Here is a 22,395-nt window from a genome sequence, read left to right on the forward strand (position 1 = left end):
GGAGTACTCTCTGTACGATGAGGCAGACGTAGCTGTTCAGGACTCTGTTCCTGAGACCGCTCTCAATCCGGATACACCGGATGGTGACGCTATAGTGAATAATCTTATTGCGTCCATCAACGAAAGGTTGGGTATTTCTCCCTCAACTCCTCCAGTGGAGGGGTCAGCTTCACAGCAAGAGAAATCTCTATATATTGAGTACTTGTTTAGCACTCTGACTCCAGAGACGCAGTCCAGAAACGACACGCTTATCACGATAAGCGTTTCTCCGACCGTATTAATGAGACACGTGTCGCTCCCCCTGACGTGGTCAAGCGCTAGACCCAGTATCCAAATGTGGATCCCCCAATCTCCATGCTTGCAGCTAGATCTATAGTTGTAGTGGTGGATAGGACTTCACTTCAAAAGGCCATTGACAGGCAGATTGGCCTCTGGTTGCAATCTGTCTATGAAGCTATCGGCAGGTCGGCTGCTCCGGCAGTCGCAGCCGTGAAGGCACTCCAAGCTATTTCAGCTAGTATTGCGCAGAGGGTCGCTGTCACAGGTACTCTCGGTCCCAGCAGCGTCTTTAACTCGCAATGTCGGCATGGCGAATCATGCTGTTATTGCTGTCCGAGACTCTACGAGCCGGACGTCAGTGGCATCCGCCAACTCCGTGTTTTTACGCAGAGGCTAGTAGTTGAGAGATTGGAACAGAGGCTGCTTCCAACGAAGTGCTTAACCAGGTTGCCTTTATCTAGTGATAGTCTGTTGGTAAGGGTTGAATGAAATCATTCAACTATCCAAGACGACTCAAAAAGCCCAGAAGGGCATAGATTCCTAGCGGGCTCAATTCACGCCCGGGGAAGGCAGCCGGAGGATCCGCTACCAAAGCGTTTTCCTCATAATTTTCAGCCCTCTCACTCCGCAACCGCGGGGGGGCAGACTCCCCCGCTTTAGCGGCATTTACCTACCGCAGGTTGAGGGCCTGTGAGTGAGAGTCAGTTTGTTTTCAAACTACCGCACCGACCGAGCCGAGGCTCTTCTGCAGGCGGAAAGAGCGGTAATCCCTGTTCCTCTTCAGGAACCAGATACGCATTTTGCCCCGACCTGGTCGTGGTGCCAAAAAATAGGACGGCTCCTTCCGTCCCGTTCTGGACTTTATACTGCTTAACGAGCACGTGAAAACCAGGCTGTTCCGGATGGCATCACTCCGCTCCGTCATTGCCTCTCTGTCTCAAGGAGTTTTCCTAGCTTCAATAGACATCAGGATGCTTATCTACACGTGCCGATTGCTCCGAGGCACCGGCGTTGGCTACGATTCGTTATTAAAGACGAGAATATTTCGTTTCGTAGCCATACCCTTTGGCTGGCGACAGCCCCACGGGTGTTCACCAAGTTCGTGGCAGCAGAGGGAGCAGTCCCGCGCTCTCACGGTCACTCTGTGATCCTTTACTTGGGCAATCTACTGGTCAAGGCACTCTCCTTTACAAGCATGCCAACACAACCTGAACATGGCGCTGGACCCTTCCCAGAGTTTCGGGTGGGTCTTCAACTTGTCAAGGTTGAACCCAATCGCTGGCATCTCCTGGAGAGTTTTCACACTCTCTCAGCGATAGTGAAGCTTCCGCTGGACAAACAGCGTTCACTACAGACGAGGGGACAGTCTCTCCTTCAAGGAGGCGCCTCATCCAGAGGCGAGTTTTAGCTTTTCCAGACGGTCAAAGACCATCTTCAGAGGAGTCCACTCTTCAACTCAGTGGTCTGGAGCTCTGGGCAGTGTATCTTGCACTGCAAGCCTTCCTGCAGTGGCTGGAATGCAAATAGATCCGAATTCAGTCGGACTATCCACAGCGGTGGTATACACCAACCACCAAGGCGGACTACGCAGTCGACAAGACTCCCAAGAGGTCCGGCGGATTCTGCTATGGGTAGAAGACAGAGCATACACCATATCAGCTGTTCACATCCCGGGCGTACGACACTAGGAAGCAGACTTCCTCAGTCGCCAGGGCGTGGACGCAGGGGAATGGGCTCTGCACCCGTTTGTTTGCAAGAATTCTGTAGACGCAGGATGAAGACGGACGTCGACGTCATGGCTTCTCGGCAACAACAAGGTCCCGATTTTCATGACGCGGTCTTACGATCAAAGAGCTCTGGCGACAGGCGCCTTGGCTCAGGATTGGTCACAGTTCCAGCTACCGATTGCTGCCACACCATCCTCGTCGCCCCAGACTGGCCGGGGAGGTCGTGGTACCGTGATCTGTGGCATCTCACCGTCGGTCGACCGTGAGCACGACGTCATTGCCACCATGAGACGGGCTAGCCAGCCGCGGTCTGCCAAGATCTACCACAACTCGTGGAAGATATTCTTATCTTAGTGTTCTGCTCAGGGAGGGTCTCCCTGGCCATCGGCATTGCCTACTTTGCCTTCCCTCCTGCAATCTGGTTGGGAAAGAGGTTGGTCGCTCGGCTCCCTTTAAGGGCAAGTCTCGGCACTATCCGTGTTCTTTTCAGAAGCGTCTAGCACGTCTTCCTAAGGTGCGCACGTTACTACAGGGGGTTTGTCATATTGTGCCCCCGTACAAGCGGCCGTTAGATCCATGGGATCTGAACAGGGTACTAATTGCTCTCCAGAAGCCGCATTTCGAGCCTCTGAGGGAAGTTTCCCTTTCGCGCCTGTCACAGAAAGTGGCCTTTCTGGTTGCGATCACGTCGCTTCGGCGAGTGTCTAAGCTGGCGGCTCTGTCATTCAAGACTCCCTTCCTAGTGTTCCACCAGGACAAGGTAGTGCTGCGCCCTATTCAGGAGTTTCTCCCTAAGGTTGTATCCGCGTTTCTTCTTAATCGGGATATACCCTTTCCTTCCTTTTGTTCTCATCCGGTTCTCCGGTATGAAAAGGATTTACAGTTGTTAGTTCTGGTGAGAGCACTCAGAATCTACATTTCCCGCACGGCGCCCATGCGCCGCTCTGATGCATTTTTTGTCCTTGTCGCTGGTACGCGCAAGGGGTTGCAGGTTTCTAAAGCCACCATGACTCGATGGATCAAAGAACCAATTCTTGAAGACTACCGTTCTGCGGGGCTTCCGGTTCCTTCAGGGCTGAAAGTCCATTCTACCAGAGCCGTAGATGCGTTTTGGGCATTACGACACCAGGCTACGGCTCAACAGGTGTGCCAGGCAGCTACCTGGTCGAGCCTGCACATTTTTTCACCAAACATTATCAGGTGCATACCTATGCTTCGGCGGACGCCAGCCTAGGTAGAAGAGCCCTGCAGGTGGCAGTGGCTTCCCCATAGGGGAGGGCTGTCTTGCAGCTCTAACATGAGGTATTTCTTTACCCACCCAGGGACAGCTTTTGGACGTCCCAATCGTCTGGGTCTCCCAATAGAGCGCTGAAGAAGAAGGGAATTTTGTTACTTACCGTAAATTCCTTTTCTTCTAGCTCTTATTGGGAGACCCAGCACCCGCCCTGTTGTCCTTCGGGATTTTTTTGTTGTTTGCGGGTACACATGTTGTTCATGTTGAACGGTTTTTCAGTTCTCCGATGTTACTCGGAGTTAATTTGTTTAAACCAGTTATTGGCTTTCCTCCTTCTTGCTTTGGCACTAAAACTGGAGAACCCGTGATATCACGGGGGGGTATAGCCAGAAGGGGAGGGGCCTTGCACTTTTTAGTGTAGTGCTTTGTGTGGCCTCCGGAGGGCAGTAGCTATACCCAATCGTCTGGGTCTCCCAATAAGAGCTAGAAGAAAAGGAATTTACGGTAAGTAACAAAATTCCCTTCTTTTGATACATTTTTTTGTCACTCACTCTTCGGTGGACGGGCTGTGTGAAGATCATCTGCTTTGTGAGACAGGCGTCCTCCCAGCACTTAACCTGTCAGGCTGGCTGAGAGGATGTACATGTTCAGAAGAATGTGAGTTCACGATGCCTGACGGGACGTTGTTCTGAATTCTGTCTCGAGCAGATGTCTTTCTGTAGCCCGCTCTACTGCGTGTCCTCTGAAATCTAGGACAGGTGCACACTTATTTCAGGCAGTTGCCATCTTTAATATCCTGACAGAGCATAAGATAAAGCATGCCTTATTAAAAATTAAATGTGTATTATTCATTTTATACCAATTCTTGGAGAACCCTTTTAATGTGTGAGGGGTCAGTTTGCATCCACAATACTACCACCACGTGGTTGATAGCATGTCATGGTAAGGCTTTTATTTATGTGGACAAATAGAGGGGGTCGTCACCTTTGTATATACTGTAGAGGACACTGTGGCCCGCACTCAGAGTGAGAACGACGGCATACCAAACACCTCACCAGTTTAGTGGAGAGTGGCTCCTGCTCCAGTCATAGTCAGCACATTACACCGAAGCAGTGGACAGAAATGCACAGCTTGATGTGAGTGGTACTGGGGGAAGGGGAGAAGGAGGCCATCTATCCAGACACTTATTCCAGTGTGCCATGAGACAATCAAGTGGATACATTTTCTATTGCAGTCACTGTCACGGGACAGGCTATCTAGGCAGCATGCTGCTCATGCCACTGAGTAGCCTGAGAGGCCTAAACATGCAGCCATGGCCTGCAGCTTCTCCAGACTTGTCTCCCACCCAACACATCGGGAACATCTTTGGTTGTCACCTACAAAAGAGAACTGCCAGCAGTGGATCTTGATTTGTGAAGCAAAATTGAGGGAGACGTAATAAAAAGAAAAATTTCTATCCTGGCGTTTGTTTTTTTTGTTTTTTTTTCCATCAAAATCACTGAACATTGATTACCCACTTGCTGTGCACATACACTGCAAGTGAAGTGATTACAGCACACTCAGTGTATGGTGATCAGTGACTTAAATAGTGCCCCGGCATCACCCTGATGACTGGAAGCCAGCGGCTGCACTGAGGATTTAACTTCATTTTCTCCCAGTAGCCGCTGCTCCAGTAAAGCCTGACGGACATGATTTAAATGCCCTTTACCTGCAAATTACCAGTATTTTAAACAGTTTTAGATTTTGACATCTGCCTTTTACAAATACTAAATATACTAAATATTCTTTTCATTTACAGAATAGATAATGGAGGTGAACAATTGTTTTTTTTTTTAAACGAAAAAAAAAAAAAAAAGAAGGGAATTTTGTTTACTTACCGTAAATTCCTTTTCTTCTAGCTCTAATTGGGAGACCCAGACAATTGGGTGTATAGGCTATGCCTCCGGAGGCCGCACAAAGTACTACACTTAAAAGTGTTAGGCCCCTCCCCTTCTGCCAATACACCCCCCGTGCTCCCACGGGCTGCTCAGTTTTGGTGCAAAAGCAAGAAGGAGGAAAAAATAATTATAAACTGGTTTAACTTCAATCCGAAGGAAACTCGGAGAACTGAAACCATTCAACATGAACAACATGTGTACACAAAAAAACAGGGGCGGGTGCTGGGTCTCCCAATTAGAGCTAGAAGAAAAGGAATTTACGGTAAGTAAACAAAATTCCCTTCTTTTTCGCTCTATTGGGAGACCCAGACAATTGGGACGTCCAAAAGCAGTCCCTGGGTGGGTAAAATAATACCTCGTAAGAGAGCCGTAAAACGGCCCTTTCCTACAGGTGGGCAACCGCCGTCTGAAGGACTCGTCCACCTAGGCTGGCATCCGCCGCAGCATAGGTATGCACCTGATAGTGCTTCGTGAAAGTGTGCAGGCTCGACCAGGTAGCCGCCTGACACACCTGTTGAGCCGCAGCCTGGTGCCTCAAAGCCCAGGACGCTCCCACGGCTCTGGTAGAATGGGCCTTCAGCCCTGAGGGAACCGGAAGCCCAGCCGAACGGTAAGCTTCGATAATTGGCTCCTTGATCCACCGAGCCAGGGTTGATTTGGAAGCCTGTGACCCTTTACGCTGGCCAGCGACAAGGACAAAGAGTGCATCCGAGCGGCGCAGGGGCGCCGTACGAGAAATGTAGAGTCTGAGTGCTCTCACCAGATCTAACAAATGCAAATCCTTTTCACCTTGGTGAACTGGATGAGGATAAATAGAGGGTAAGGAAATATCCTGATTGAGATGAAAGGGGGATACCACCTTAGGGAGAAACTCCGGAACCGGACGTAGAACCACCTTGTCCTGGTGAAAAACCAGAAAAGGGGCTTTGCACGACAACGCTGCTAGCTCACACACTCTCCGAAGTGAAGTGACTGCTACTAGAAAAACCACTTTCTGCGAAAGGCGTGAGAGAGAAATATATCTCATTGGCTCGAATGGTGGTTTCTGAAGAACCATCAGCACCCTGTTTAGATCCCAGGGTTCTAACGGCCGCTTGTAAGGTGGAACGATGTGACAAACACCCTGCAGGAACGTGCGTATCTGTGGAAGTCTAGCTAGGCGCTTCTGGAAAAACACAGAGAGCGCTGAAACTTGTCCCTTAAGGGAACCGAGCGACAAACCCTTTTCCCGTCCAGATTGAAGGAAGGACAGAAAAGTAGGTAATGCAAATGGCCAGGGAGAAAAAACCCTGAGCAGAGCACCACGACAGGAAAATTTTCCACGTCCTGTGATAAATCTTGGCGGACGTTGGTTTCCTAGCCTGTCTCATAGTGGCAATGACTTCTTGAGATAACCCTGAAGACGCTAGGATCCAGGACTCAATGGCCACACAGTCAGGTTGAGGGCCGCAGAATTCAGATGGAAAAACGGCCCTTGAGACAGCAAGTCTGGTCGGTCTGGTAGTGCCCACGGTTGGCCGACCGTGAGATGCCACAGATCCGGGTACCACGACCTCCTCGGCCAGTCTGGAGCGACGAGGATGGCGCGGCGGCGGTCGGCCCTGATCTTGCGTAACACTCTGGGCAACAGTGCCAGCGGAGGAAACACATAAGGGAGCTGAAACTGCGACCAATCCTGAACTAAGGCGTCTGCCGCCAGAGCTCTGGGATCTTGAGACCGTGCCATGAACGTTGGTACCTTGTTGTTGTGCCGGGACGCCATGAGGTCGACGTCCGGCACCCCCCAGCGGCAACAGATCTCCTGAAACACGTCCGGGTGAAGGGACCATTCCCCTGCGTCCATGCCCTGGCGACTGAGATAATCTGCTTCCCAGTTTTCCACGCCTGGGATGTGAACTGCGGATATGGTGGAGGCCGTGGCTTCCACCCACATCAAAATCCGCCGGACTTCCTGGAAGGCTTGTCGACTGAGTGTGCCGCCTTGGTGGTTGATGTATGCCACCGCTGTAGAATTGTCCGACTGAATTCGGATCTGCTTGCCTTCCAGCCACTGCTGGAACGCTTTCAGGGCAAGATACACTGCCCGAATTTCCAGAACATTGATCTGAAGCGAGGACTCTTGCCGGGTCCACGTACCCTGAGTCCTGTGGTGGAGAAAAAACCGCTCCCCACCCTGACAGACTTGCGTCCGTCGTGACTACTTCCCAGGATGGGGGTAGGAAGGATTTCCCCTTCGACAATGAAGTGGGAAGAAGCCACCACCGAAGGGAAGCTTTGGTCGCCTGAGAGAGGGAGACGGTCCTGTCGAGGGACGTCGGCTTCCTGTCCCATTTGCGTAGGATGTCCCATTGAAGAGGACGCAGGTGAAACTGCGCGAAAGGGACTGCTTCCATTGCTGCCACCATCTTCCCCAGGAAGTGCATGAGGCGCCTCAAGGGGTGTGACTGGCCTTGAAGGAGAGATTGTACCCCTGTCTGTAGTGACCGCTGCTTGATCAGCGGAAGCTTCACTATCGCTGAGAGGGTATGAAACTCCATGCCAAGGTATGTGAGCGATTGGGCCGGTGTCAGATTTGACTTTGGAAAATTGATGATCCACCCGAAACTCTGGAGAGTCTCCAGGGTAGCGTCGAGGCTGTGTTGGCATGCATCTAGAGAGGGTGCCTTGATCAACAGATCGTCCAAGTACGGGATCACCGAGTGACCCTGAGAATGGAGGACCGCTACTACAGTAGCCATAACCTTGGTGAAAACCCGTGGGGCTGTTGCCAGGCCGAATGGCAGTGCCACGAACTGCAGGTGTTCGTTTCCTATGGCGAAGCGCAAGAAGCGCTGGTGCTCTGGGGCAATCGGAACGTGGAGATAAGCATCTTTGATATCGATCGATGCAAGGAAATCTCCTTGGGACATTGAGGCGATGACGGAGCGAAGGGATTCCATCCGGAACCGCCTGGTCTTTACGTGTTTGTTGAGAAGTTTCAGGTCTAGGACAGGACGGAAAGACCCGTCCTTCTTTGGGACCACAAACAAGTTGGAGTAAAAACCGTGGCCCTGTTGATGAAGAGGAACAGGGACCACCACTCCTTCTGCCTTCAGAGTGCCCAGCGCCTGCAGAAGAGCCTCGGCTCTCTCGGGAGGCGGAGAAGACCTGAAGAATCGAGTCGGGGGACGAGAGAGAACTCTATCTTGTAACCGTGAGACAGAATGTCTCTCACCCAGCGGTCTTTTATTTGTGGCAGCCAGGTGTCGCAAAAGCGGGAGAGCCTGCCACCGACCGAGGATGCTACTAGAGGAGGTAGAAGTCATGAGGCAGCCGCTTTGTTAGCGGTGCTCCCAATGGCCTTTTTAGGACGTGACTTAGACCGCCATGAATCAGAGTTCCTTTGTTCTTTCTGAGACCTTTTGGACGAGGAGAATTGGGACCTGCCCGCGCCCCGAAAGGACCAAAACCTCGACTGCCCTCTCCTCTGTTGGGAGAGGTTCTGCTTGGGCTGGGGTAAGGATGTATCCTTTCCCTTGGATTGTTTGATGATTTCATCCAGGCGCTCGCCAAAGAGCCTGTCGCCAGAAATTGGCAAACCGGTTAAACGCTTTTTTGGAAGCGGAATCTGCCTTCCACTCCCGTAGCCACAAGGCCCTGCGGACTACTACCGAATTGGCGGTCGCAACTGCCGTACGGCTCACAGAGTCCAGGACAGCATTCATAGCGTAAGACGCAATTGCCAAGGTCTGGGAGGTAATGGAAGCCACTTGTGGCGCGGCCGCTTCAATTTTCGCTAGACCTGCTGATATAGCTTGTAGCGCCCATACGGCTGCGAATGCTGGGGCAAAAGAAGCTCCGATAGCTTCATAGATGGATTTCATCCAGAGCTCCATCTGCCTGTCAGTGGCATCTTTAAGCGAGGCCCCATCTTCCACTGCAAGTATGGATCTAGCCGCCAGTCTGGAGATTGGAGGATCCACTTTGGGACATTGAATCCAACCTTTAACCACTTCCGGGGGAAAAGGATAACGTGTATCCTTAAGGCGCTTAGAGAAACGCTTATCCGGACAAGCATGGTGATTCTGGATTGCCTCTCTGAAATCAGAGTGGTCTAGAAACATACTCTGTGTACGCTTGGGGAACCTGAAGCGAAATTTCTCCTGCTGAGAATCAGACTCCTCCGCCGGAGGGGCTGAGGGAAGAATATCCAGCAACTGATGAATGGATGCAATAAGATCATTCACTATGGCGTCCCCGTCTGGAGAATTAAGATTGAGAGCGCTCCCAGGATCAGAATCCTGATCAGCTGTTTCCGCATCATCAACCAGAGAATCCCCCCGCTGAGACCCTAAACAATATGATGTCGAGGGAAATTCTAAGCGGGCTCGCTTAGACGATCTGGGGCTAGGTTCTAAGTCCGAACCCTCCGTCTGGGATGTATGAGATACCCCGTGAGGACATTGTTGGTCCAACTGAGGGGGGTCAGGGAACAATGATTCAACAGAGTCCCTTTGCTGAGATACCGGTCTGGACTGCAAGGCTTCTAGTATCTTAGCCATAGTCTCAGAGAGTTGATCCTTAAAGGCTGCAAACTCAGTCCCCGTCACCTGGACAGTGTCAACAGGTGGCTCCCCCTGGGCCCCTCTTAGCAGAGGATCCGGCTGAGGAAGTGTCACAGGGGTCGAACACTGTACACAATGAGGGTCAGTGGAACCTGCCTGTAGCTGGGTCTTACATGCGGCGCAGGCAGCATAATAAGCCTGTGTTTTGGCACCCCTGCCTTTTATGGGCGCCATGCTATAGTTTTCCCTGAGTAACACAATAGGGTATATAGCCAGAAAGAACTGTGCTCATACAGTGTAAATTATATACAGTACACAAACAATGTACCCATACAATACAGCACCATGGGGCTAGCACCACATGTGCTGTTTACCAGCCGCCTAAGCGGTTGTGAGGCCACCAGAGACCGTGTCTGGGTCTCCCATGAATATGTCCCTCTCTGCAGCGTCGGTGGAGCTGACAGGAATGGCTGAGGCGTCCTGACGAGCTGAGGAAGCTGTGGGCGTGGCCTAGAAAGAGCGCGAAACGGGCACTCATACTGTGTACAGTGAGGGGAGTGGAGCATGTAAATCATACTCCAGCCCTCATTGCTGCTCGCTCCGTGCAGCGTCCCGCCCTTCCCCTGCCTGTCAGGGCTGAGGGCGGGAGAAAAAAAGGGAAACTAGGCCGCAATGAAGCCGGGGACTGTAGTAATAAACGCGGCCGCCGTAAAAGCGCGGTCGCGTGAAAGTCCCCGGCGAACTACAAGTCCCAGCCGCGCCGCAGTGTCCCGTGGCAACGGCGGTCAGTGCGGTAGCCCTTACATATAAACACACTCAGCGACGCTGAGTGTGTAATGGCACATATAGACCCGGTCAGCGCCGCGGTCCCCGGTGCACTAGCACACCCAGCAAAGCTGAGGTGATGCCGTGCGCGGTCCCCATAGGGATACAGAGTACCTTTAAGATGCAGGGCCATGTCCCTGAACGGTATCGGCTCCTATCCATCAGGCTCCACAGGAGTTGTGGATGAAGCCCGGTCTCAGTGCCTGGAGACCGATAAGATCCCACTTCACCCAGAGCCCTAAGGGGGATGGGGAAGGAAAAACAGCATGTGGGCTCCAGCCGCCGTACCCGCAATGGATACCTCAACCTTAACAACACCGCCGACAAAAGTGGGGTGAGAAGGGAGCATGCTGGGGGCCCTATATGGGCCCACTTTTCTTCCATCCGACCTAGTCAGCAGCTGCTGCTGACTAATCTGTGGAGCTGTGCTGTGCGTGTCTGACCTCCTTCGCACAAAGCAAAAAACTGAGCAGCCCGTGGGAGCACGGGGGGTGTATTGGCAGAAGGGGAGGGGCCTAACACTTTTAAGTGTAGTACTTTGTGCGGCCTCCGGAGGCATAGCCTATACACCCAATTGTCTGGGTCTCCCAATAGAGCGAAAAAGAAAAAAGTTTAAACTTTTTTTTTTTTTTTTTTGCATATCTTTAGTCCACCTAGGGGATTAGAACATATGACTGCTTGATCCTTTGCACAATACAATACGTAGCACTGAAGTAAAGTCCGTGAGATGACATGGCAGAAAGGGCCTTGGTGTCTCCATCAGGACTGTGCAACTGCACTGCTGGGATGGAATACAAAGATGGGCAATTTAAAACTCATCGCACCCCATGGAAAGAACTTAAAAGCTGCTGTGATTGGCATCAGGAGTGGTTCATGGGAATCTGTCATGGAAAAAAAAATGCTATTAACCTGCAGACATGGGGTTAATCTGCAGAGTAATAGTGTTCTGATGCGGTGTGGCAGTGACACTGAAAGGGCTCATGCGCACGCAACTGTTGAATATTCTGCAGCGATTTGACAGCACATGTGCGCTTCAAGTCGCTGCAGAAACACTGCGTAATGGATGCCCCCACCATAAACAGAGGGGAGCTGCATCCATAGCGCACGGAATAATTGACATGCTCATTTTATGAATGTACGGATTTGGGTCAAAATTTTAGCACCCAAATCGCTGCGTTCATAAGAGCATCGTGCGCACGTGTCATGCACAATCTTCATAGACTGTGCAGAGGGACGCAGGACGCATGCATTTACGCTGCAGTGCAATACTCAGCGTAAATGCATGCTATTACTCAACATGCGCACACAGCCCAAAAGAGGATATGAGCTTACCGTATTTTTCGGACCATAAGACGCACTTTTTTCCCCCCAAATGTTGGGGGAAAGTTGGGGGTGCGTCTTATGGTCTGACTGTGGCTGCGGGGAATGAGGTGCTGCAGTGGAGCGGGTCATCGGGGGCACGAGCAGGCTGTAGCAGCCTGCTGTGACCACGTGGACCCGCTCATTACATATGCACGCCCATCCTCCCGCCCATTTCTCAGCGCAGAAGCCGGCGCTGACAGGTGGGCGGGAGGACGAGCGGGGACGCGCGCATAGTAAAGATCCGGGCCGCATGATCACCCCTGGCAATTACAGCCTGGAGTGATCATGTGCGGCTGTATTCACTGCTCCCCGCGCGGTCAGCATCAGTGCGGGGTGCAGTGAATCAGTACACTCACCCGTCCCCGTGTGTGGAGCCGACCCCCTGCTGCACGCGATGTCTTCCTGTCTGTGCCGGTCAGCTGATCTGTGCTGGTCAGCTGATCTGTGCTGGTCAGCTGATCTGTGCTGGTCAGCTGATCTGTGCTGGTCAGCTGATCTGTGCTGGTCAGCTGATCGGCACAGACAGGAAGACATCGCGTGCTGCACACTGCAGAGAGGAAGATGATAGGTGCTGCAGGGAGTGAGGAAAAGGTGAGTATAAATGTTTGGTTTTTTTTTCTCTGTGCTATAGGATACAGGCCATATACCAGGATGGTATATGAGCACAATGGGGGCATATAGCAGGATGGGGGGTATATTAACAGGATGGATGGGGGGTATATGAACAGGATTGGGTATATGAACAGGATAGCAGTATATGAGCAGGATGGATGGGGGAATATGAACAGGATGGGAGTATATGAGCAGGATGGGAGTATATGAGCAGGATGGATGGGGGGTATATGAACAAGATGGGGGTATATGAACAGGATAGCAGTATATGAGAAGGATGGATGGGGGGGTACATGAACAGGATGGGGGTATATGAGCAGGATGGATGGGGGTATATGAACAGGATGGGGTATATGAGCAGGATCATATACAAGGCAGGAGGATCATTACCAGGATGGGGTACTTTAGTAGAGAATTTGGGGACATTACCCCCATAACAGTGTCAGCAGCAGATCCTCGTCCCATTACAGTGTGTCATGACCACATTTTTTTGCTTAAAGTTTTATTTTCCTATTTTCCTCCTCTAAAACCAGGGTGCGTCTTATGGTCAGGTGCGTCTTATAGTCCGAAAAATACGGTAATTCCTCCTGGCAGCCTCAGTCATAGTGATGTGGGCAGTAGGGATCAGTCACGGCTCAGTGCATAGTGATATGTGGCTGTAACTGTGTCCCCTGTACTGACTGACAGCCGGCTCTGTACTGATGCACTGCTAAGCTAGCTGTCAGTCAGTGCTGGAGCGTGGTCACAGCTACCACTCAATCCCATATCTGCAGATTAGTAGCATTTTTCTCACAACAAGTTCCCTTTAAAGAGACGGTAAGCAGAGAACCACTGTTGAAACCAAGTAAAGAAGCTCTGTGCATCATGGCACTGCCAAACATTTAAGTACACCTTGTGATGGCTCTATGAGGCCAGAGCCATCAATGACGTGGGGAGGGTGGAGATACAGGAAATACAAGCAGATGAATTGGCCGCGCCATGATGCACCGACACTTGTACTTTGTTTGAACAGTCGTTCTGTGCAGGGTCAGTTCCTGAGCACAATCCACGACCCCACACCAGAGGTGACATGTACATGTATGATACATTTCCAAACGGGCTAAACAACCACAGAGCAAAAAGACAAAGATCAGAATACATTTATAACATAGAAAAGAATTTGCCTAATTTTGTGTATTGGAAGTAAATAACCAATAAAAGAAAAAACTGTATTGAGTGTTTAAGACTTAAGGGTGCTTTACACGCTGCGACATCTCTACAGATATATTGTCGGGGTCACGTCGTTAGTGACGCACATCCGGCGCCGTTAGCGACATCGCAGCGTGTGACACCACGATCGCAAAAATATGAAAAATCGTTGCTCGTTGACACGTCGCTCCTTTTCCAAATATCGTTGCTGCTGCAGGTACGATGTTGTTCGTCGTTCCTGCGGCAGCACACATCACTACATATGACACCGCAGGAGCGACAAACATCTGCTTACCTGCATCCACCGGCAATGAGGAAGGAAGGAGGTTGGTGGCCGCTCATCTCCGCCCCTCCTCTGCTATTGGACGGCTGCCATGTGACGCCGCACGAACCGCCCCCTTAGAAAGGAGGCAGATCGCCGACCAGAGCGTCGTCGCAGGGAAGGTAAGTAGTGTGATGGGTGTTAGCGATGTTGTGCGCCACGGGCAGTGATTTGCCCGTGATGCACAACCAACGGAGGCGGGTACGCTCTCTAGCGATATCAGTACAGATATCGCAGCTTGTAAAGTACCCTTTACAGTAATTATCTGAGTTTTAATGTTTCATTACCAATTTACATGACAGAGCATAAGGCCCCTTTCACACATCAGTTTTTTGCCATCAGTCACAATCCATCAAATTTAAAAAAAAAAAATCAGTTTTTTTTCTCATTGACTTGTATTAGCGACGGATTGCGATGGATGACCTTATGTCACATCCGTTCGATGGATCATCGAAAAATCTTTGTCCGGACGGAGATGACGTCCACAATAAAGTTTTTTGTGCACGTCGAAAAAACGGACAGCGACGGATCCATCGCCGTCCATTGTTTGGTAGAATGGAAGCCTATGGGCGCAGGATCTGTCGTCATTCGGCAAATGATGGACTCCGGTGACAGATTCCGTTTTTTTAAAGGAGCATGCTCCAAGTATTATTTAGCCCCCAGCTAGTCGGATCCGTCAAAAAACGGATCCGTCACATCAGTTTTGCCACAATCTGCGACGGATCCGTCGAGAAAGCGGATTGTGACTGATTGCAAAAAACTGATGTGCGAAAGGGGCCTAACTTACCGTATTTTTCGGACTATAAGACGTACTTTTTTTTTCTCCAAATGTTGGGGAAAAGTGGGGGGGTGTGTCTTATAGTCTGAATGTGGCTGCGGGGAATGAGGGTGCTGCGGTGGAGCGGGTCATCGGGGGCATGAGCAGGCTGAAGCAGCCTGCTGTGACCACGTGGGCCCGCTCATTTCATATGCGCGCCCATCATCCCACCCATCATCTCTCAGCGCTGAAGTTGACAGGTGGGCGGGATGATGGGCGGAGGGTGCGCGCATAGTAAAGAGCCGGCCCGCGTGATCACCCCTGGCAACTACAGCCTGGAGTGATCATGTGCGGCTGTATTCACTGCCCCCCTGCGCATCATCATCAGCACGGGGGGCAGTGAATCAGTATACTCACCCGTCACCGTTGCCTGCAGCATCGCAATCTCCTCCTGTCTGCCGGCCAGCTGACCTGTGTGTAGAGAGCGGTGCTCACAGCGATGACGTCATCCCTGTGCGCACCGCTAGCCTCCACACAGGTCAGCTGACAGGCAGACAGGAGGAGATCGCGATGCTGCAGATAACGATGACTGCTCCACACTCCAGTGGCGCTGCTGCCGGAACTGACAGGAAGAGGAGAGATGCTGCATGGAGCGAGGAAAGGAGAGTATAAACGTTTGTTTTTTTTGTGTGCCACATGATGCAGGCCATATAGCAGGATGGGGTATACAGCACGATGGATGGGGGTATACAGCACGATGGATGGGGGTATACAGCACGATGGATGGGGGTATACAGCACGATGGATGGGGGTATACAGCACGATGGATGGGGGTATACAGCACGATGGATGGGGGTATACAGCACGATGGATGGGGGTATATAACAGAATGGCGCTATGTAGCAGGATGGGGGTTATATCATGATGGTGGTATATAGCACAATGGGGGTATATAGCACAATGGGGGTATATAGCACAATGGGGGCATATACCAGAATGGGGGTATATAGCAGGATGGCAGTATATAGCAGGATAAGGGCATATACCAGAATGGCACTATGTAGCAGGATGGGGGCTATACCATGATGGCAGTATATAGCAGGATGGGAATATATACCAGGATGGGTTACAGATATATAAGGATGGGGATCATATACAAGGCAGGAGGATCATTACCAGGCTGGGGTACCTTAGTAGAGAATTTGGGGACATTACCCCCATAATAGTGTCAGCAGCAAATCGTCGCCCTATTGCAGTGTGTCATGACCACATTTTGTGCTTAAAATTTTATTTTCCTATTTTCCTCCTCTAAAACCAGGGAGCGTCTTATATTCTGAAAAATATGGTACAGATTGCTGGGAGTCTTGTCGCTGGGACCCCTGAAACTAATACGGATTTGTTTGCTCACTGTTTATAAAATATCCTACACACTTTACTTTCCTGATCTCCCAGAATGGGAGTCAATCATGACTTTAGCAATAAGTAATAAGGGCCTAGCGCAGCTCTCGGCCGGGTGCAGGAGACATATACTGCTTAGGTTCATCCCTAATGACTTTCAATGAAAAAAGGCAGCAGTATAATGTGAGCAGGGAAATGTGCTGGGTGTATGCCTGTCTTACCACGTTGGAGAGTATATCTTGCCTCCGAGGAGATGCGCTGGCTAGCACGACTCTCTTCCCGGCCAGTTTGGAAATGACTGGACTCAGCAGCATTTTTTCTTCTGTACACGTAGAACTTTACTCCTGAAATTAGAGAATAAAACATAAAATTAATACAAATGATCAAAAACAAAAAAAAGTACAGATTATATAATGTCACAAATCACCAAATCTTGTGGATATGAAAAATGGTAATGATGAAAATTATTATTTAGGTGCATGCATTAGGAATTTCATTTACACACAGGAACCCAAAATGTTGAGAATGAAGAATTGAGAGAAAGTTTCCATCCAAGATACAATTATTTCTGCAAAGCAGGAAAGGATCAGTAAGCACAGAGTACAAGAATCCAACTGAAGAAATAAAGAAATTACTTTTCAGCCCTGAAGCCGCCCCACTACAGCATGCCTGGGGGGAGCCATGACTGCACTGAAGTTTAGCAATCTGGATTAGACTTTGATCAGGTCTTTTTTAGAGAATCTGAAGCATGGCCAGAAACAAGAGGACTGAAGACGTATAATGTGACTGCAATCCAAACACTGACACATTAACCACTGCAGCCGGCGGCCATCGCTGCGGACACATGAGCTAACACTGCAACCTACTTGGCAACTATGTAGAAATTACAATTTACACAGTAACCAGGGAAATAATTGATAACTCGGCACAAGTGACCGGCACCACACAGGCAAATAATGTCATGTAACAGACGGGGGACACAAAAACTCAACAAGTGCCCAGACAGCCCCCATCAGGCTGATTGTATGTCAGAGAAGATGCGGATGGCCAGGACGCTGCAGGGAGAAGCCATATTATATCCAGTCCGGATGTGTGAAACCGGCCTTACATTTACGCCAGAATCCACTCCTACAAAGACGCTCATTTTATGGCTCATAGCAGAAATCCTCATCCCCCGTAAGTAGAAAGCGGAGGGGACTCTGGATTCCATTTTGTGCCCGGTTTTAAAACAGAAAAAAAAAAAAAGGTCTACATGATGTATATGACCCCAGGATCCTGCAATAATCCACGGCATCCCTCTGCTTACATTAGAATCATTCATGCAATGGATCCGTTGGTGACGTTATTCCATTTGTCCCAAAACACTAAAAGTAGGAACGAAGCATTAAAGGAAATCTGTTATCAGGCTTTTGGTATCTAGAGACGCACAATGTAGGGAAAGAGACCCCGATTCCAGCAATGTGTCACTTACAGGGCTGTTTGCTGTCGTTTTGATAAAATCACCGTTTTATCAGCAGATAATCATTAGAGTCTAACAAATATACAGCTGCACTCTGAGAAGGTAAAGAATGCAAACACTGAGTCCAGGAATTTGGACATGCATGATCACTTTGCACCTGTTCACATTTGTCTGTTAGGAAGCGCCATAAGTTTTCTCATTTTCCCTAGAGGACTAGAAAACCTGGTGCCAGGTAGTCCTCACTATTCATGACCTCTGTTTAACCTCACCCACACCACTGATTACCGATTTCTGCCTATGAATAGGGTACACAAAGTTGCCAATCAGTACTGTGGATGGGGTTACACAGAGCTCAGCATTCAGAGAACTGGTAGATCTGTAGCAGATAATAAAAAAAAAAAAAAAGAAGGGAATTTTGTTTACTTACCGTAAATTCCTTTTCTTCTAGCTCCTATTGGGAGACCCAGACAATTGGGTGTATAGCTTCTGCCTACGGAGACCACACAAAGTATTACACTTTAAAAAGTGTAACCCCTCCCCTCTGCCTATACACCCTCCCGTGCATCACGGGCTCCTCAGTTTTGGTGCAAAAGCAGGAAGGAGGAAACTTATAAACTGGTCTAAGGTAAATTCAATCCGAAGGATGTTCGGAGAACTGAAACCATGGACCAAAAGAACAATTCAACATGAACAACATGTGTACACAAAAGAAAAACCAGCCCGAAGGGAACAGGGGCGGGTGCTGGGTCTCCCAATAGGAGCTAGAAGAAAAGGAATTTACGGTAAGTAAACAAAATTCCCTTCTTCTTTGTCGCTCCATTGGGAGACCCAGACAATTGGGACGTCCAAAAGCAGTCCCTGGGTGGGTAAAAGAATACCTCAATAAAAAGAGCCGAAAAACAGCCCCCTCTTACAGGTGGGCAACCGCCGCCTGAAGGACTCGCCTACCTAGACTGGCGTCTGCCGAAGCATAGGTATGCACTTGATAGGGTTTCGTGAAAGTGTGCAGACTAGACCAGGTAGCTGCCTGACACACCTGCTGAGCCGCAGCCCGGTGCCGCAATGCCCAGGACGCACCCACGGCTCTGGTAGAATGGGCTTTCAGCCCTGAAGGAAGCGGAAGCCCAGAAGAACAGTAGGCTTCGAGAATCGGTTCCTTGATCCACCGAGCCAAGGTTGACTTGGAAGCCTGCGAACCCTTACGCTGGCCAGCGACAAGGACAAAGAGCGCATCTGAACGACGCAGGGGCGCCGTGCAAGACACGTAGTGTCGGAGTGCTCTCACTAGATCTAAGGAGTGCAAATCCTTTTCACATTGGTGAATTGGATTAGGGCAAAATGAAGGTAAGGAGATATCCTGATTGAGATGAAAAGGAGATACCACCTTAGGGAGAAATTCCGGAACAGGACGCAGAACCACCTTATCCTGGTGAAAAACCAGGAAGGGGGCTTTGCATGACAGCGCTGCCAGCTCCGACACTCTACGGAGCGATGTAACTGCCACTAGAAATGCCACCTTCTGCGAAAGACGTGATAGAGAGACATCCCGCAGCGGCTCGAAAGGTGGTTTCTGAAGAGCCGTTAGCACCCTGTTAAGGTCCCAGGGTTCCAGCGGACGCTTGTAAGGTGGGACTATGTGGCAAACTCCCTGCAGGAACGTGCGGACCTGCGGAAGCCTGGCTAGACGCTTTTGAAAAAATACGGATAGCGCCGATACTTGTCCCTTGAGAGAGCCGAGAGACAATCCCTTGTCCATTCCGGATTGAAGGAATGAAAGAAAAGTGGGTAAGGCAAAAGGCCAGGGAGTAAAACCCTTATCAGAGCACCAGGATAAGAAGATCCTCCAAGACCTGTGATAGATCTTGGCGGACGTTGGTTTCCTGGCCTGTCTCATGGTGGCAATGACATCCTGAGATAACCCTGAGGACGCTAGGAGCCAGGACTCAATGGCCACACAGTCAGGTTGAGGGCCACAGAATTCAGATGGAAAAACGGCCCTTGTGACAGCAAGTCTGGGCGGTCTGGGAGCGCCCACGGTTGACCCACCGTGAGATGCCACAGATCCGGGTACCATGACCGCCTCGGCCAATCTGGGGCGACGAGAATGGCGCGACGACAGTCGGACCTGATTTTACGCAGCACTCTGGGCAGCATCGCCAGAGGAGGAAATACATAAGGCAGTCGAAACTGCGACCAATCCTGAACTAATGCGTCCGCCGCTAGAGCCCTGTGATCTTGAGACCGGGCCATGAATGCCGGGACTTTGTTGTTGTGCCGTGACGCCATGAGATCGACGTCCGGCGTTCCCTAGCGGCGACAGATCTCTCGAAACACGTCTGGGTGAAGAGACCATTCCCCCGCGTCCATGCCCTGACGACTGAGAAAATCTGCTTCCCAGTTTTCTACGCCCGGGATGTGAACTGCGGAGATGGTGGAAGCTGTGGCTTCCACCCACTGCAGAATCCGTCGGACTTCCTGGAAGGCTTGACGACTGCGAGTGCCGCCTTGGTGGTTGATGTATGCGACGGCAGTGGCGTTGTCCGACTGGATCCGGATCTGCCTGCCCTCCAGCCACCGATGAAAGGCCAATAGGGCTAGATACACTGCCCTTATCTCCAGAATATTGATCTGAAGGGATGACTATCGGAGTCCAGGTTCCCTGAGCCCTGTGGTGGAGAAAAACCGCCCCCCACCCTGATAGGCTCGCGTCCGTGGTGACCACAGCCCAGGTTGGGGGTAGGAAGGATTTTTCCTGCGACAGAGAGTTGGGAAGGAGCCACCACTGAAGAGACGTCTTGGTTGCAAGGGAAAGAGAAACGTTCCTGTCGAGGGAAGTCGACCTCCTGTCCCATTTGCGGAGAATGTCCCACTGGAGTGGCCGCAGATGGAATTGCGCGAAGGGCACTGCCTCCATCGCTGCCACCATCTTCCCCAGGAAGTGCATGAGGCGCCTCAAGGGGTGTGACTGACCCCGAAGAAGAGATTGCACCCCTGCCTGCAGCGAAAGCTGTTTGTCCAGCGGTAGCATGACTACCGCTGACTGAGTATGAAACTCCATCCCAAGGTACGTCAGTGATTGGGTCGGTGTCAACTTGGATTTTGGGAAGTTGATGATCCACCCGAACTGCTGGAGAGTCGCCAGAGCGACGGAAAGACTGTTTTGACACGCCATCTGAGAGGGTGCCCTGACCAGAAGATCGTCTAAGTAGGGAATCACCGAGTGGCCCTGAGAGTGTAGGACCGCCACAACAGATGCCATGACCTTGGTGAACACCCGTGGGGCTGTCGCCAGGCCGAAAGGCAATGCCACGAACTGAAGGTGTTCGTCCCCGATGGCGAAACGCAAAAAGCGTTGATGTTCGGATGCGATCGGCACATGGAGATAAGCATCCTTGATGTCGATCGATGCTAGGAAGTCTCCTTGTGACATCGAAGCGATGACCGAGCGGAGAGATTCCATCCGAAACCATCTGGTGCTCACATGTCTGTTGAGCAGTTTGAGGTCCAGAACGGGACGGAACGAGCCGTCCTTCTTTGGCACCGCAAACAAGTTGGAGTAAAAGCCGCGACCATGTTCCTGGGGGGGGAACAGGGATCACAACTCCTTCTGTCTTCAGAGCGTTCACCGCCTGAAAAAGTGCATCGGCTCGCTCGGGGGGCGGAGAGGTTCTGAAGAAACGAGTCGGGGGACGAGAGCTGAACTCTATCCTGTAACCGTGAGACAGAATGTCTCTCACCCATCGGTCTTGAACATGTGGCCACCAGGCGTCGCAAAAGCGGGAGAGCCTGCCACCGACCGAGGATGCGGTTCGGGGATGCCGAGAGTCATGAAGAGGCCGCCTTGGAGGCATTGCCTCCGGCGGGCTTTTGGGGGCGTGACTTCGCCCGCCACACATAGGAGTTCCTCTGGCCTTTCTCCGGCCTGCTGGACGAAGAGGATTGAGGCTTGGCGGAGGGACGAAAGGACCGAAACCTCGATTGTATTTTCCGTTGCTGAGGTCTCTTCGGTTTGGACTGGGGTAAGGAGGAGTCCTTTCCCTTGGATTCCTTAATAATCTCATCCAATTGTTCGCCAAACAAGCGGTCGCCAGAAAACGGCAAACCGGTTAAGAACCTCTTGGAAGCCGAATCTGCCTTCCATTCACGCAGCCACATGGCCCTGCGGACTGCCACAGAGTTAGCGGATGCCACCGTTGTACGGCTAGCAGAGTCTAGAACTGCGTTCATGGCGTAGGAAGAAAAGGCTGACGCCTGAGAAGTCAAAGACGCAACCTGCGGAGCAGAATTACGTATGACCGCATTAATCTCAGCCAGACAAGCTGAGATAGCTTGGAGTGCCCACACGGCTGCAAAAGCCGGGGCAAAAGACGCGCCCGTGGCTTCATAGATGGATTTCACCAGGAGCTCTATCTGCCTGTCAGTGGCATCCTTTAGCGATGAGCCATCTGCAACCGATACCACAGATCTAGCCGCCAATCTAGAGACTGGGGGATCCACCTTGGGACATTGAGCCCAACCCTTAACTACGTCAGAGGGGAAGGGGTAACGTGTGTCAGTAAGGCGCTTAGTAAAGCGCTTGTCCGGAACCGCTCTGGGCTTCTGGACAGCATCTCTGAAGTTAGAGTGATCGAAAAACGCACTCCGTGTACGTTTGGGGAACCGAAACTGGTGTTTCTCCTGCTGAGAAGTCAACTCCTCTACAGGTGGCGGCGGGGGAGATATATCTAACACCTGGTTGATGGACGAGATAA

At 51.0% G+C, this 22,395-nt stretch overlaps 1 protein-coding gene across 2 annotated transcripts in view; it reads right to left on the reverse strand.

Annotated features, from left to right (window-relative positions):
* Positions 1 to 22,395, reverse strand: part of ASMTL (acetylserotonin O-methyltransferase like) — a 140,313-nt gene that overhangs the window by 113,326 nt on the left and 4,592 nt on the right. For both annotated transcript variants that reach the window (XM_075335461.1, XM_075335460.1), the window contains exon 2: positions 16,407 to 16,529. In XM_075335461.1, coding sequence (XP_075191576.1) covers positions 16,407 to 16,499 — 93 coding nt within the window. In that variant the 5' untranslated portion in view covers positions 16,500 to 16,529. The remainder of the gene's footprint in view (positions 1 to 16,406; positions 16,530 to 22,395) is intronic.

Source organism: Anomaloglossus baeobatrachus, chromosome 2 (genome assembly GCF_048569485.1).
Source record: "Anomaloglossus baeobatrachus isolate aAnoBae1 chromosome 2, aAnoBae1.hap1, whole genome shotgun sequence".
In the NCBI taxonomy this organism is placed as follows: domain Eukaryota; kingdom Metazoa; phylum Chordata; class Amphibia; order Anura; family Aromobatidae; genus Anomaloglossus; species Anomaloglossus baeobatrachus.